A 14,989-nucleotide genomic window follows, 5' to 3' on the forward strand; every position below is an offset into this window, starting at 1 on the left:
GGAGGGTGACCCTGCAGTTCCGGGAGATGCGTGAGGATGCGGAGGTCGGAGGCCACCCTCTGTGGAGGCCTTCCCCAGCCTCTCTAGAGAGAGGGTCCGTCTCCCCTTGCCCTGGGCCCCGCTGCCTTTGTGAAGCTGAACGGCCCGTCAGAAAACCGCGGGCCCAGGCGCCAGATAGACGTGGGTTTGGATGCTGGCTCTGCCCCTCACTGGCAGCACGAACCAGGCGGCGACTCTCCGTCCCACGCCTTCACTTCCCCCTCCGAAGAATGGGCCGATTCCGCTTCAGTCAGAGGCTTGTGGGCAGTAAGGGGAAGCCCAGGCCTGGGGCAAATACTCTGGAGACTTGGGTTTTCTTCCCCTCAGGCTGCCTTGGGTGACTTACTGGTGCCACCGACGATGAGTTCCTCAAAGCAAGGAGGGGTGACTCCTTCCCACACCTCTTCCAAACTACCTGTTTGGGCATCATGTAAGGGACTGGCATCCTTTGCCCGTGGCCAGAAGCCACGGTGTCCCTCTGCAGCGAGCTTCCTGATGGTCAGCGTTTTCACCAGACAGGACGCCAGCGACAGAAATGCAACTCGAAGCGGGGAAGGTGGGGGGGCACCCAGCCAGGAAGTTCATGCAGCTGCTGCCAGATGCCCAAGCGGTGATGTCACCAAGGCTCCATCTCTGGTCCCCTCCGGCTGGCTGGGTTTATTCTCCAAACAGGCCTGCACGTGGGGCTGGCGTGGGCCGGGCCTTCGAGGCCACGGCCGCACCGAGCAGTCTCCCCGCTCGGCCAGCAGAATGTCCGGGCGGGCCTTGGGGCCTGGCCACGGGTCTGGGCTGTGTGCTGTCCCTCCTCGAGCCCCGGTCACCTGCCCGCTCTGGGTCTGGGACAGGGCGCAGTGAGTAGAGAGCCCCCGGGGCACACAGGCACACCGGCACACCCGCTCTGTGGAGAGAGGGCTCCCCCAGGGAAGGCGTGCCGGACACACAGACGCAGACGTCCGTTCCGGTAAGCACATCGCCCAGGCTCCCTCTTGTGTCCACGTCTCTTGCAGAGAGGGTTGCTTCATCCTTCCCAACCAGAGAGAAAGCGGGAGACTCCAGTTGGAAGGCCCTGGGTGGGGTTCGGAGGGCGGGGGGAGGAGGCCCTGATTCCATGAATCTCTTTTTATGAGCGTGGCCACAGCTGTGGCGTCTCTGGTTCTCCGGGGGCCCCCGGGGTGGGACTGACAGCCTCTGCCTGGAGACAAGGCCGGGCTGCGGGGACCGGGGAGCAGGGGGTGAGCCGGAGACGCCTCTACTCCCCGGGCCCGGCTCCAGCCTGAACCAGGCTCATCAGTCAGATCCTTTATCTCTCTGATTGAAATATTTATCGGGCTTTTTCAAAGGCCACCGCGGCTCTGGAAACCTTTCCCAGCACCCTTCCATGGGGCCGGAATCTGTCATCATGGAGCCTCGTGCTGGCGGGGCTGCAGTGGGGCTGGGTGCTGCCTCTGAAGGGCGGCCAGGCCACTGACCGGCCCAGGGGAATGAGGTCTCAAGTTCAAGGGCAACGTGCAGTCTCCCTCTGCCCCTCCGTCCTCACCCTCCCTCGTGCTCTGCCCTGCAGCTGGCAGCTGAATCATGCCGTGGAGGGCCAGCTGCCCACGCCGGGAGGGAAGGGAAGCGGGGCACAGGGGGCTCTCAGGAACCGGGTGCGTGCTGCGGGACAGCAGAGGAGGGCTTCCTGGGGGAGGCGACGTAGACCGGGAGCCTGGAGGAGGGAAGGCGCGCAGGGAGGACGTGACGCTGACCCGTGGGTGCCGGCAGGTGTGGGGGGCACTGGCGGGGGCCGCTGGGGCCGGCGGGCCGGACTGCGCACCCTCGTCTCGGTGGCAGTGGGCACCCCCGGGGGTTTCAGACGCAGAGTCTCTGGGCTTTTCATCTTCTGGAGCCTCGGCTGTGTTGAGGGCGGGGAGAGGCCCCGGGAGGCCGCGAACTCGGGGGCCTGGACCGAGGGAGGGAAGTAGGGCCACTCCCTTCTTCCATCAAGGCCAACGTGCCCAGGCGCGCACCTGTGCTGGGGGCTGAGCCCGGACGAGACAGGTGGGCTTCCCGCCCTCAGAGGCACCCCGCCCCGCCCCGCCCCGGAGCCGCCGGACCCGACTTCCTGCGGAGACCAATGAACTAACTGAAGTGTCCGCGCGCAGCCCTTTGCGGCTCCAGACTGGGCGGCCCAGGCTGGCGGGCGGACGGTGGGTCTGGGGTGGCCGCAGGCAGGCGGGGTGCGGGGAGGGGCGGGGGCGGCCTGGGGGCCACTTCCCAGGGTCCCGCTTCGGGGAGCCGAATGGGTGGGGACGCCAGCCACGTGGGGACGACCCCAGGGGCCGACGAGATGGACTCCGACAGGATGAGGCTGAGGTGCCCGAGGACCGCCCGCGTGGCCACGTCCTCCTCCCTGCGCCTTCCCTTTCCTGCCCGTGCCCCGCTCCGCGCTCTGCGTCCGGCCCCGGAGGAGCTCGGGAAGCCTGGCGGGCGTCTGCGCTCCAGCCTGGGGGCTGCGCGCGCGAGGATGCTGGGGCTGCCGCGGCTGGACCAGCCCCGGCCCAGCGAAGCCACGCTTGAACCCCTGAGAGGTGAACAGGGCAGGTGGCTGGCGAGGGCCATCCTGCCGAGCAGGGGGAGCCCAGGCGGCACGCGCGCCCCCAGCCCACGAGCCACCAGGGCGGCACAGGGGTGCCAGACGCCGACTCAGCCGCGTCGAATACGTGCTCAACCGAAGAGGTAAATGGTTCCGAGGACGCTGCCGCGTTCTTTTCAGAAGGCAGGGCACCGGAGCCATCGACTTGCTGCCTCGTTTTGCCTGGGCTCTGTAGGTCATTTACTTTATTCCGCTGGATAATATGCCATTGAAACATGCACCGTGGCAACCCCTGCACGGTTTATGCTCCTTTGGACTCTTTTCAGGTGGCAACTTGCCCCATAACAGGGCGGGGACAAAGGGAAGAGCTTAGACGGGGAGCAAACTGAAAGAGGCCACGTCACCTCGGAACTCACCGCAGGGGAGCCAGGCTCGGTCCCTTTGACGGAGCGCCTGAAGGATGGAGCCAGCTCCATCCTTCCGGGAGGACTTGATTCCACAGCCCGAGGCCCCTCCCAAGTTGGTCCCCACCTGCCCCTCCCCCTTCCCCACCTCTCTGCGTTCCCCTTCCCCCTTTCCCGTGTCACTGTGCCCATCTTCTCTCCTTCCGTCTTCTTTAGAGACGTTTGGACCAAACCTGGTGGTGGCAGCACCTCCTACTCCCACCTTGACTGCAGCCTGCGTCCTCACCTCCATGTGACCACGTCCTTGGACTAGATTCCCTCCAGATTTCTCCCCAGTGCCGTCCAACCCGTAGCTGCAGCTCCCGCCTCTTCACCAGACCCAATACCACCCCTAGCTCTCAAAAGAAGTTCTACAGGCAAACTTTCTCAAGAATTCTAGAAACATAGTAAATCCCTAGTCCCCCAAAGAATCGAGGAAATTTTCTTCAGGTCTTTGGTGGAAGAACTTCACTGCCCTAGTCAGATCATTTACTTGCTTCTCATCTCTCTCCTCTTGCTAGAAAGTTCGTGCCAAGAAAGCAGCGCGTCTCTTCTGCTCCACTTCTGTATCCCTGGGGCCTGGAAGGTGCCTGGCATAAAGCAGAGCCTCATACTATCTGCCGAGGGACGGAGGAACCTTATCTTGGCTTGGGTCAGGTTCACCAGCCTCATGCATTTGAGACCACGCCACCCGTTTGGGACGTGGCCCTCCACACAAAACGCAGCGGTGCGATGCTGCCTCTGAACTTGGGTGAACTTGAGAGAATCAGAGGGAAGCTGTCCCCTTAATTTCCCATAACAAACAAAGAGACTTTGCTTGTTGACTCGGGCCATCCATTATCAGTGTCGCTGTCCTGCTCTCCTAGGCAGATGAAATGCACTTGGCAGACAGGGACGGGCGTCTGTAGAACATCTGCAGACCTTCCAGCAGGAGTCAATAAGCCATACTAATCAGGTTAGTTCTGGGCCTTTTGCTTTAAAAGCATCATCCTGCTTTCAGTATAGAAGACCCCAAACAGGAGGCAAACGCCCATCTGGGAATTCCTCTTGAAATTCTCCAGGAGTTGGTTAATGATAAACACAGCTACAGCGAGTAATGGTTCGAGGGATGATTTCTCCGTCGCATATGTTATTGGGTTGAACGTTTCTGCTCTGGCTTCTTGGAGTTTGTTCCTAAAAAGTACCCCCAAATATGTTGATGGAGGCAAGACTCTGAATAAAAAGGTCAATCCAAAATGGCATTGAATCAAAATCAGTCGCTTTCTAGGCTGGAGATTGAGGGCACAGCCAGGGGAGGGGGAGAGGGGAACACTGGCCTAGATTGGCAGGAATAAACCATTCCTAACCCGCTCATTTCAGTAAAAACAGGCATGAGGGTGAAAGCAAGTTTTGAAACTGAATTCTCCCAACATGACTCAAGGGTTGTCTTTCTGATGCCAATTTGCAATTTGGTTTTTAATAGGTGGACGGAAGCCTAATCTCCACATGAAGAATAGGACATCTGACATATCATGTGAGCATGAAGTTGAAAGGGGCTCTTCACCAAAACTTAGAGAAATATTTGAATGGATATTTTGGAAAGAGAGATAATGTCCAGTGGGTCTGTTGTATAATGCAGCTGTGTACGGGGCAGGGTGAGGGGGAGGAAATAGGATTTAAAAATACAACCGTCTACTTCAGAGACGGGTTATAAAAGCATAGGTTTCTCTTTCAGGAGTCTCTGAAGTTGGAAAGTATGAATTACATACACTCATTAAACCTTTTTACGTTAAATTCAAAGAGTAAAATTAGAAGTCATGTTAATGATCCCGCCATCCAACAACTGGTCAGCAGATGTTGGAGGTTTATGGTTAAGAGATTACATGGTTCGAGACGACGATTTACTGTATGTGTCCCTGGCCAAGAGGAGGTGTAACAAACATATCATCAGACACAGAAAATATGCAGCCCTGGAAAAGGGACGTGCAAATCGCACTGCCCGTGATGCTTTCAAAGCTGCACATTTTTCCACTAAACCGCTATTTCGGAGAATTAGTTGTTTTTTTTTTTTTTTTTTTTTTTTTTTTTCCTTTCCTAAGAATGAAGAGTTAATCTTATCCAGGTTCAGAGCCAGAAACCCGTCATATGAAATCCCAGCGAAGACCGACATTCTTTCCAGGTTCGTTACTCGCCGTGGAGCTGAGTTTTCCAGTGATGCCCAAGCTAAGTAGCTGTCAGGCAAAACGGAGCCATTTGTGACCACTCTGGGGGGCTCGGGGGGACGGCTCTCCTGGTGTGCAGGTTCCTTTTGGTGGGGGGGAAATGCCACTTGGGAAGCATGAATAAGGAAACCTGAAAGGCTGGGAGGGACTGGGGGGTCCCGGTTTACAGACACCGGGAGGTCACAGGTTTGGTCCCCTGCAAAGGTGCCCAGCACACTGACGGAAAGTGTCCCAGGCTTCAAGCTTCAAGCCTGCAATTTTAACTCCTACCCTTTCCAACCATCAGAAGAGGAAAAGCTGCAAGAGAGCTGTGAACAGAGGTATGTCCACAGGAGGGGGGAGGATGCACCCAGGCTCCCCATCCGGGGATGCGTGCAGGGAGATGGGCGCAGGCCGCCCTTTCCATCCTGTTCTCCTACATGAGCAGAAGGGCCGGCGGGGGGAGGTGTGACACGATTCTGCTTGGTCTGTGCGTCCAAGCACTTTTCTCTTTTCCAGATTGCTTGCAGCACTTTAGTTCTTTCTTTCGGGAACGGGGCAGGGCTCCATTGTTTTTCTGGATTCCAGGGTGTACCCCACAAATTACCCGGGGTGGGTGGGAATGAAGCCACTCTGCAATGTTCTCGTACGTAGCAGTCACAGCTGCCTGACCTCGAAGGGAGCAGTGGATCCAAGAAACCAACCACGAGGCAAAATCTGGGGGTCCACACCCTCCAGTCATGCACCTCCTACGGAGGTGCTGCTCAGGCTGGAAACTTGCAAACGAGGAAGTGCACCAGGGGCCAGGTGGCGACTGCCTTGCTCGCCTAACTAGCATCTAACCGGTACCCACCGCGTGCCAGCTCCGAGCCAGCCACTGGGCAGAGAAATGGACCCCCGCCCCCGGGGGCTCACGGTCCAGTGGGGAGACACACCTGACACGGAGGTCCCCCCTGCTGTGAGCTCTGGGGGGGGTGTCAGGGTGCTTCCCACCTGCCTGCCTGAACTTCCTGTCCCAGCCCGTCACCTGCCAGCCCGCGGTGGGCAAGCCTCCAGCTGCCGTGTCACCTGACTGCTTCTCGGGACGCCTCCTGGTCTTCAGGCTTCCCTAGGGCCCCGGCCAGAAGAGGAGACGGTCCCCGTGTCACGGCTCAGATGGCCCTGTTGGCGGTCCTCCCCGACCCTTGATGGCTGAGATCCGCAAAGCTGGGACTAAATGGAGAGGTGAGTCTCCTGGGGGCCTGGGAAGTACCGGGGCGGAGACCTGCAGGTTTTCAGCTTGGAAATTGTGCATCTTAACCGTGAGGAGGGGCCCCTGTGTTTGGAGAGCGCGTTTCTCCATAAAGCGCAGGACAGGCAGGGTTTTCAGGTGACAAAGCGGCATCAGCACCTACTCGGCAGCAGGCAGGAGGTGCCCAGATGGGGAGCGACCAGAATGGGCAAGAATCCCTGCTCCTCGTCCCAAGGAACGGACAGATGATGAAGGCAAAGAAGTAAACTGTGTGGTTTATTTGCAGGGAAACTGTTGCAGAGAAAGAAGAATCAGGCAAGAGGGAGAGGATGACGCGTCACGGCTGTTGTAAGTAGAGTGACCCGTGAAGGTGGCAGTTAGAGCACAAATTTGGAGGCGAGGAAGCAGCTACTCGGGTATCTGGGAAGCGCACTCCCAGTGGAGGGACAAAGGCCCTGAGGTCGGAGCCCCCCGCCATGGGCTGGAGGGAGGAGGGGGAGAGCGTAGGACACGAGGCCAGGGGTGCAGCAGGCCAGTCAGGGGTCTGAGCTCTGAGTGTGCGGGGCCTCAGAGGGCCACAGGGGACGCACAGGGTGAGGGCTCACTCTGCGGAGTGGGAAGCAAGGGCAGGCGCCACGGCAACAATCCAGGAAAGGAGGCTCCTGATCTAGATGCCAATTCGTGGTGGACTGGATGTGAAAGAAACCAGGGACAACGTCCAGGGTGCTGGCCTGGGCGCCTGGGTGCCTGGGCGGATGGGGTTGGCGTCACCCAAGGGGGGCCAGGCCTGGTGTGGGGCGATCGGGGTGAAGCGTGAGACACATAAAATCCACGTGAGGATGTCAGGCGGGCAGGAGTTTAGTGCAGACAGAAGGCTGGAATCCCCAGCACAGAGATGTTTTTCAAGCCCCCAGATGGCGGAGCTCATGGGGAAGTGGGTGAGGCTAAAAGAGGCCTGAGGCCGAGCCCTGCGGGCAGACAGGTTAGACCCACTTTACCCACCAAGGTCCAGAGACGTCTCTGTCCAAGGCTGCGGAAGGGGGTCCGCTTGGCCGGCCCCCAGCTCCTAGGGCCCTGGGAGACAGGCCCCCAGCCCACTTCCTCTCGTCTACTGGGCTCCTCCCAGGCCAGGAGCAGCAGTGATGGCCGGTCGCCGGGTGTCACACGGGATCAGGGTGGGCAGGACGCTGCACGCGGACCCGCACAACCCCCGAGGCTGCCAACCAGACAGCAGCGCGCAGCGTGGCCGCAAACCCGGCCCGGGCCCAGGAACAAAGGCAGGTCGGTCACTGCACAACATCTGCAGTTCTGCACAGAACGGGCCCTGTTACGCCCTGGGGCTCGGAAGCAGCCGGTCAAATGGGCTTCCCAGCAAACCCCCAAACCCGATCTCTTCCCTGGGCCAGACCCCAGGACGAAGGTTCCAGAAGGTTCCAGAAGGTCCCTCAGTCCCTTCCCCCCTCCAATTTCTCCCCACTAGGTGGCTGGGAGTTAGGGCTACATTCCCAGGTAGCATTTCCTCAGACATGAAGCCACGTTTCTCAAACCCAGGCGCCTGGAGATCCCTCTAGATTCTTCGATTCCCACATTGTTCTAGAGGAAATTCTGGTCACCTCAATCCACGCTGAGAACTACTGACTGTGGAAATCCACATGTCTGGTGTTTGTTTTTGTTTTTTTGAGCCTGAGATTAGAAAGGCTTTAGGTCCTGAACCTCTTCCCCGGGGGGGACGGTGAGTGGCCAAGAGTTCGAAAGCCCAGCTCTGGATTTCCTTAGCCTCTTGGTAAGGCCTTACTCTCCTCATCCGTGAAACGGGAATAATAACCGTCCTTGGCTCTCGGGGTTAAATGAGTTGGTAAGTGTCAAGTTCTTAGAATAGTGCCTGATATAAGGAGCCCTCACGAAGTCCCAGGGACTCTTATTACCCCTGCAGGAGTGTGACAAATGGACAGAGCCCTCTGCCTAAGCCAGGTTGGAGCCGTAGTCAGAAAACAGAAATTTTCGCATTATTTAAGCCTGGCCACCGCGCATGCCGAGGCCTGCGTCACTTCGAACTGCAGCGTGAAGGGGTCAAACGGGGACTTCTTTTAGAGCGACTGAAGTTTCTCGCTGTTACACTTTAAACACAGTCTCGCCAGGTGTCCTGGGAGCAGGACGAATTAAGGTAGTCTCGGCCAGTGAATGAAATCCAGGGTTTGGAATCCGAAGAGACAGAAGCCAGATCAGCGTCAGGCAGCTGGACGGGCAGAAAATTGTCCCCTTTCTGGTGTTTTCTTTTCATCCACAGACTTTCCTACATGTCCTCAGGCATCTGTCACTTCCAGGGACCATGAGGCTTGGCGGGAGAGATGCAGTCCTTGACGCCGGGTTCTGAAGATCAGGGAACATGCGTTCATTGCTGTTGTTTTGAAAACCAGCTGAGCTTCTGTGCGGCTCGGCCCCCCCTGGGTGCTGGCTGGAGGGGACTCGGGGGGCCGGAGTGTATGCTCAGCCTGTGATCCTGCAGCCCTGCCTGCCCAGCCCCAGGGACCAGTTCCCTCACAGTCGGGGGACATTCCTGGGGGGGATTCCTGAATTTTCCTGGGCATCTACAACTGCAGTCACCCACTCACAATTGTCATTTCTGCTCCCACCTTGTAAACTTTCGCAGCCAAGCATTTGCCAGAGCCCTGGGGCCACCTGCGTTAGCCTCCAGCGAGGCAAGGACATGCAGGGAGGCATAGACTTGAGGTTCTAGTTTACATTTTTTCGAATAAATGTTAAAACAAAAACATAACTACTGAAATTAAAAATGCTTGTCTGTGCAACACCAAGGTCACCCAGCTTGCCTTGAATGGACCGTCACCACACTTCGGGACGAAGAAAGTAAACCTGACGGAACCGTGACCAGAGCCAAATAAATTTCATCTTTGTTAACAAGATAAATTGACTAGGACTTTAAAGAATTATTTCCTCATGGCATTCCTTTAAAACTTAATTTCTGGGGCTTCCCTGGTGGCGCAGTAGTTAAGAATCCGCCTGCCAGTGCAGGGGACACGGGTCCAAGCCCTGGTCCGGGAAGATCCCACATGCTGTAGAGCAACTAAGCCCGTGCGCCACAACTACCGAGCCTGCGCTCTAGAGCCCGTGAGCCACAACTACTGAGCCCGCGTGCCGCAACTACTGAGCCCGCGTGCCACAACTACTGAAGCCTGCGCGCCTAGAGCCCGTGCTCCGCCACAAGAGAAGCCACCGCAATGAGAAGCCCGCGCACCGCAACGAAGAGTAGCCCCTGCTCGCCGCAACTAGAGAAAGCCCGCGCGCAGCAACGAAGACCCAACGCCGCCAAAAATCAATCAATCAATCAATCAATCAATCAATCAATAAAACCTTAATTTCTGTGTTCTTAGAGGAGGTAATCATGTCATTGTTCATAGAGTAGTGGTTTCTGGTTGTGTGTTGCATTTTTATTCCTAAACACACATTTTCACATTAAAAAAAAAAAAATTGGTTTTCAAAAAAAATGCAAGAGACTTTCACTGCCAGACCTGCGAGGGTCCTTAAATGGTCAGAGAACCCTGTCTGAGACATGAGTACACTGAGGCTCTGGGGCAGCCGAAGGGAAGTCCACGCAAAACAAGGTGAGGCGCCGATTCCCCCTGTGCCCCCCTCCTTCCCAGTAGACGCCCCTTGCTCCCTTGCCCTCTGCCGGATCCCAGCCCCGTACACCAGAGGCCTCGCTCCCACTCTCCCTGCCCTCCTGGGAGCTCTGTACACCCTCTGGCTTGGGCACCTCCTCCTGGCTGCTCTCCAGACCGTCTTCCCCTGACCCGCCACATCCAGTGTATCCCACATTTACAGGTGGCTCCCTGCAGTCCACCCTAGAGGCACAAAGGGGAATGAAAGCCAGTCCCAGGCTCGCACCAGCGGCACTTGGCCTCTGGGGCGGCCCTCTGGCCTCAGCCTCAGCCTCAGCCATCACGCTCTCAGGGCTGCCGAGGGTCTCTGGCAGGACCTTCCTGGAATTGTGATTCCGGAGGTGGGAGGCCTTGGTGTCTGGCAGAGGGAACCAGACCACATGGGAAGATGTCTGCTCAGTTTGGGGGGTTTTGTTAGATGCTCCACAGCTGGGGCTCTATTAGGTGGTCCCAGAAATTGGAGTCCACGGAATGCCAGTGTTCCTCGAGAAGATCTATGAGAAGCAGGCCCTGTGATCAAGGCAATTTGGGCAACACTGCAGACTCTAATCCCCCTTTGGAGCATGATACCGTGCTAACTTACGAAGGACTCCAAGGAATCCTAGAGTCGAGAAACTTGTTCAGCCCAGCGTGTCTCCATCTTATTTGATCACAGAATCCTTTCCTGGCAGACGACATCTGGAGAGGATGGAGAACACTGGATTCTCTTACGGTCCAGCTCAATACCCCGATATCTCGTTTCCTCTGATCCAGTGGCGAGCTCTCAGAATTTGGGACAGATCGATTTTTCAGGGACGGTAACAATTTCTGATAATTGCTGCTTAGAAGCCTTCCCTCCCCCTCTCTCCCATAAGAAACTTAACCACAGGGGGAAAAAATGAAGTTCTGGCCTCAAATGGAAGTAAACAGCTGGAGCTGATGAATTCCAGAAGCAAGTATTCCTCTAAGCATCTATGTGAGAGAGAGATGGATGCCACGGAGGCTATGTAAATATAATTATTTCTAAGTAGAATACCTTCAACATTTTCCATTTTCCATTAGGTAGCAGGGGGGTCACGGTGAGGCCAGTTGTCCAAATATGGCTGCCGATTCCTCTGAGTCAGCAAAGTGTATTAAAAAAAAGATCTTTGGGAGAGAAATTTCTAATTTCATATTCTAGTCAGTCTCGCCAAATGTATGGGATATTATATTTAGGGCTGTGGTTTTCAAACCTGTTTTCAAAGCATGAAAAACCCCCCTTTCAAGGAGAATCTTACTCAAAACCCCTTCCCACAAGCCCCAGGCCAGCTTCTGAGGCAGCCTCAGGAGACCCCAGGAATCCGGTCTGGATATCTGTTTTCTAGGGCCTTGGTGCTCAGAGGGCAGGCCTCAGACCAGAAGCTTCTCGTCACCTGGGTGCCTGTTAGAAATGCAGCCTCTGGGCTCCACCCAGACCTGACCAATCTGAGGCTGCCTTTTCACTCCACCTCCAGGGAATCTGGGTGCACATTAATGCTGAGGAGGCAGATATGGGGATTTCTTCCTCTATTGGATCATTTCTAAATACCAGAATGAGGCTTCTTGAAAGTTAGTCTGGAAATGTTCGACTCCCAACCCAGTGACCGCTCTAAGTAGGGTAATCCAAGATAGTCCTGTCATCTGCTTGATGGTTCTCATCTGCAAAATCTACTGTGTACCCCTCCTCTCACAGAAATGGCAGGAGAAGAAGTGAGGGTGTCCTGGAAAGAGGCAGGAGAAGAGAGAGCAAAATAGTTAAAAGTAGAGAGTGTGAACCAGAGTTCCGGGACTTGAGCCAAACACTCCCACCAGCTCCCTCCCACCCACCCCCGGGGTGGAATCGGGAAGGTTGATGAAGGTCCTGTCCTATTTATCCCCATCATCAAAGGGGGGTGGGGGATGGTGACGATGATGAGGAAGATGATGGTACCCATGATGACGGCCATGGTGAGGAGGAGGAGGATGGTACCCATGAAGATGACAGTGGTGAGGATGATGATGGTACCCATGCTGATGACCATGGTGAGGAGGAGGATGGTACCCATGAAGATGACAGTGGTGAGGAGGAGGATGGTACCCATGATGATGGCCATGGTGAGGAGGAGGATGGTACCTATCAAATGACTGATAAGCAGGAAGCACCTGGAATCGCCTGGGCGGCTGGTCAGGGCTTTCACTCCTGAGTCAGTAGGCTCTAGACGCGTGCCCTGGGCGGTGGTTGGTGAGCACCTGAGCTGTGAGCCCTTCCGGGCCCGGGGGTGCAGCTGGGGCCTGAGTGCACGCAGGGGCCTCCCGGGCAGCCCCTCTGCAGGGTGGTGCTGGCACCCGGAGCCTTTCTGCATCGTGCTCGGAGCCTCTGCAGCCTCTCTGGTTTCTTGGCCCTGTGAACCACTTGGTCTCAGTCCAGGGACTCGCTCTTACAGAAAAGAGAGGAAAAAAATAGAAAAGTTGTGGAAAACTGACACAAGGAATTAGGTCACCCTAGAAATGCTAAGACATCAGCAAAGCTCTTGATTAGCAGGATTTCATCTGGGGACCTCTGACGGCTGCCAGGCCCTGGCTGTGTAGGCAGAGAATTCCAGATGGAACAGGCAGGCGGGTGAAGGTCAAGACGATCCACCTTCTGACCTCTGCCTTTTTGCTGCAGAGGGCAAGCTGCGGGGCCTGCCCCAGGGGTGAGGGTCTTAGACCTGGGATCTGGGAGTTTGGGATCCTGATGCGGTAACCGAAGCAGGCTGCCCCTCCTCGTGGGATTCAGCATCTAGCTCCCCTACCAGCAGAACACTAAGCTGCCCTCCCCTCCTTCGGGCACCTCATCATTAGACTTTCGCTTCCTTGGTTTTGTTGCCAACGTCGTGTTCATGGAGATGGAGCAATTGTCACCATTTGCCCTGCAAAACCCCTCGAATGATGAAAGCTAGTCTTCCAACTCTGCTGTAAGCCTTTAAGCCACTTATCAGACCGTTTTTACTATAAGTGCATCTTTGCGTAGACAATCACCAGCCTCTGGAACACATTCACACCTTGGAGCAGCGGAATGCATTTTAATTGCGTTAATAAGAGCTGGGACCGGAGCAAAGCGGTACGGCCCTCTCTTGCTCAGTTAAAGGCGGCTGGATGGGGCAATGGACCACCACCTGTCTCTCAGGAGCCGGGCTGCAAGGAAAGGGATGCTGCAACCCATCTTGAGTGAGAAGGGAGGGCCTGGAAGGAAAGGGGGCTTATAGGTGGTGGTTGGATTTAACCGAAAAAAGAAGCAAAGGGAGAAAGCCTTGTGATACGGTGGAATGAGCACCGGGCTTGAGATTAGCTCTGAGGCAAGTTATTTGCCTGTTTCCCCATCTGTAAAATGGGTGCAATGGTATCTATCTACTCCCGTGAAGAAGATAAAGAGGAGGTTTCCGAATCCATTAAGCACCACATCATACGGTATCTGCTGTTGATCAGGCACTGACTAGGAGACCGGCCCTGTGTTTGCAGCAATCCTGAAGGAAGGCAAGGATGGCTGTGCCCATTTTACAGATAAGGAAAGCAAGAAGGTTCCCTAACTTGCCCAGGGCCACGTGGCTGGCAGGCGGTGGAGCTGAGCTCTGGATGCAGGGCTGCCGGGCCGCATCTTTACTTCGGGAAGGATGTGCTGCGTTTCCTGGTGACCGTGTAACGGGACAAACCCACACGCCTGGAAACAGCAGCCCGAGTCCATGAAATGGCTCCTCTTCTGCACAACTGCACCCCTGCATTACCCCGGGCCCTCTCCAGCGCCCGCCACCCAGGAGTGGGGAGCTCTCTGGTGGCTCCCAGTGCCGGCCACCCTGAGCCAGGGCAACAAGGGGCTGGACTTGCAAAAGTCCTTCTCCTCCAGGATCCTGTGTCCGGCGGCCTAGACAGCAGGTGGGACCAGGGCGCTGAGCAGCTCTGCCAGGCCCCGGCTGGCAGCTGGCGCCTCTCTGGGTCTACACTTACAGAGGGGAGAGTGCAGACCTCCCTCACGTGGGTTCTAGAGCGGGACAGACCACTGTCACGGCAACTCCAGTCATTCCCCAAGTGCCCACTGAACCCACTTATTCTAAAGGCGCTCAGTGTGAAGAGAAACCCATCCCTGTTTTCCCTGCAAGGACGTCGGGAAGCCACCTCCATCCAGTCTCCTGTTCTCTAGGTGAAACCTCCCTGCCCCCTTGTCTTCGGGGCTTGTGGGACTGAGCTCTCAAAGCTACTGGCTTCCTGCAGCCAGAGCTCCTCTCCTTGCTCTGTCCACCCACGTCTGGTCTCCATCCTTCCCAGCGCAGGACCTAGCGAGATGACCACCCATTCTCAGCCTCGATGGCTCGGGCGGAAGGTGGGGGCCCTGGGGGTAAGGCAGGCAAAGCTCTCAGCAGCACCTGGCCCTAGGAGAGCTGAATGATTAGGAGATTCTGTAGTTGCCGGGTTCATGATCTGGGGATGAAGATGGGCTTTTCTGTGATTGTCCATGTTACACTGCTGACCCTTCATCTGCATTTATAGACCCCCAATTCCTAGAAAGTCTGGAAATTCTGAAAACCAGGAAATGTAGCAGCCATTCACCTTCCTGAGCCGCTGGGAACATCAGAGAACGAAGCCGCCAGCTGGACCCCGTGCTCCACAGAGCAGGTGACGCTGCTTGGGAGACGGGGGGGGGGGGGAGAGAGAGAGAGAGAGAGAGAGAGAGAGAGAGAGAGAGGAAGGGAGAGAGAGGGAGGGAGAGAGAGGGGGAGAGAGGGAGAGAGAGAGAGAGAGGGAGAGAGAGAGAGAGGGGGAGAGAGGGAGAGGGAGAGAGAGAGAGGGAGAGAGAGAGGGAGAGAGAGAGAGGGAGAGAGAGGGAGAGAGAGGGA

General features: G+C 56.5%; 1 protein-coding gene across 20 annotated transcripts in view; it reads left to right on the top strand.

The window, feature by feature from the left end:
• The first annotated feature begins 1,798 nt into the window (after nt 1–1,798).
• LOC137776237 (uncharacterized) overlaps nt 1,799–14,989 on the top strand; it is a 23,797-nt gene continuing 10,606 nt past the window's right edge. For 3 of the 20 annotated variants that reach the window (XM_068562559.1, XM_068562577.1, XM_068562568.1), the window contains exons 1-7: nt 1,799–2,754; nt 3,576–4,009; nt 4,517–4,567; nt 5,133–5,212; nt 5,460–6,458; nt 6,752–6,813; nt 14,643–14,768. In XM_068562559.1, the coding sequence (XP_068418660.1) occupies nt 2,318–2,754; nt 3,576–3,843 (705 nt within the window). In that variant the 5' untranslated portion in view covers nt 1,799–2,317 and the 3' untranslated portion in view covers nt 3,844–4,009; nt 4,517–4,567; nt 5,133–5,212; ... (1 more) ...; nt 6,752–6,813; nt 14,643–14,768. The other 17 variants (XM_068562551.1, XM_068562593.1, XM_068562481.1 and 14 more) reach the window with 17 other exon arrangements.

This window comes from Eschrichtius robustus, chromosome 1 (assembly GCF_028021215.1).
Source record: "Eschrichtius robustus isolate mEscRob2 chromosome 1, mEscRob2.pri, whole genome shotgun sequence".
Taxonomy (NCBI): domain Eukaryota; kingdom Metazoa; phylum Chordata; class Mammalia; order Artiodactyla; family Eschrichtiidae; genus Eschrichtius; species Eschrichtius robustus.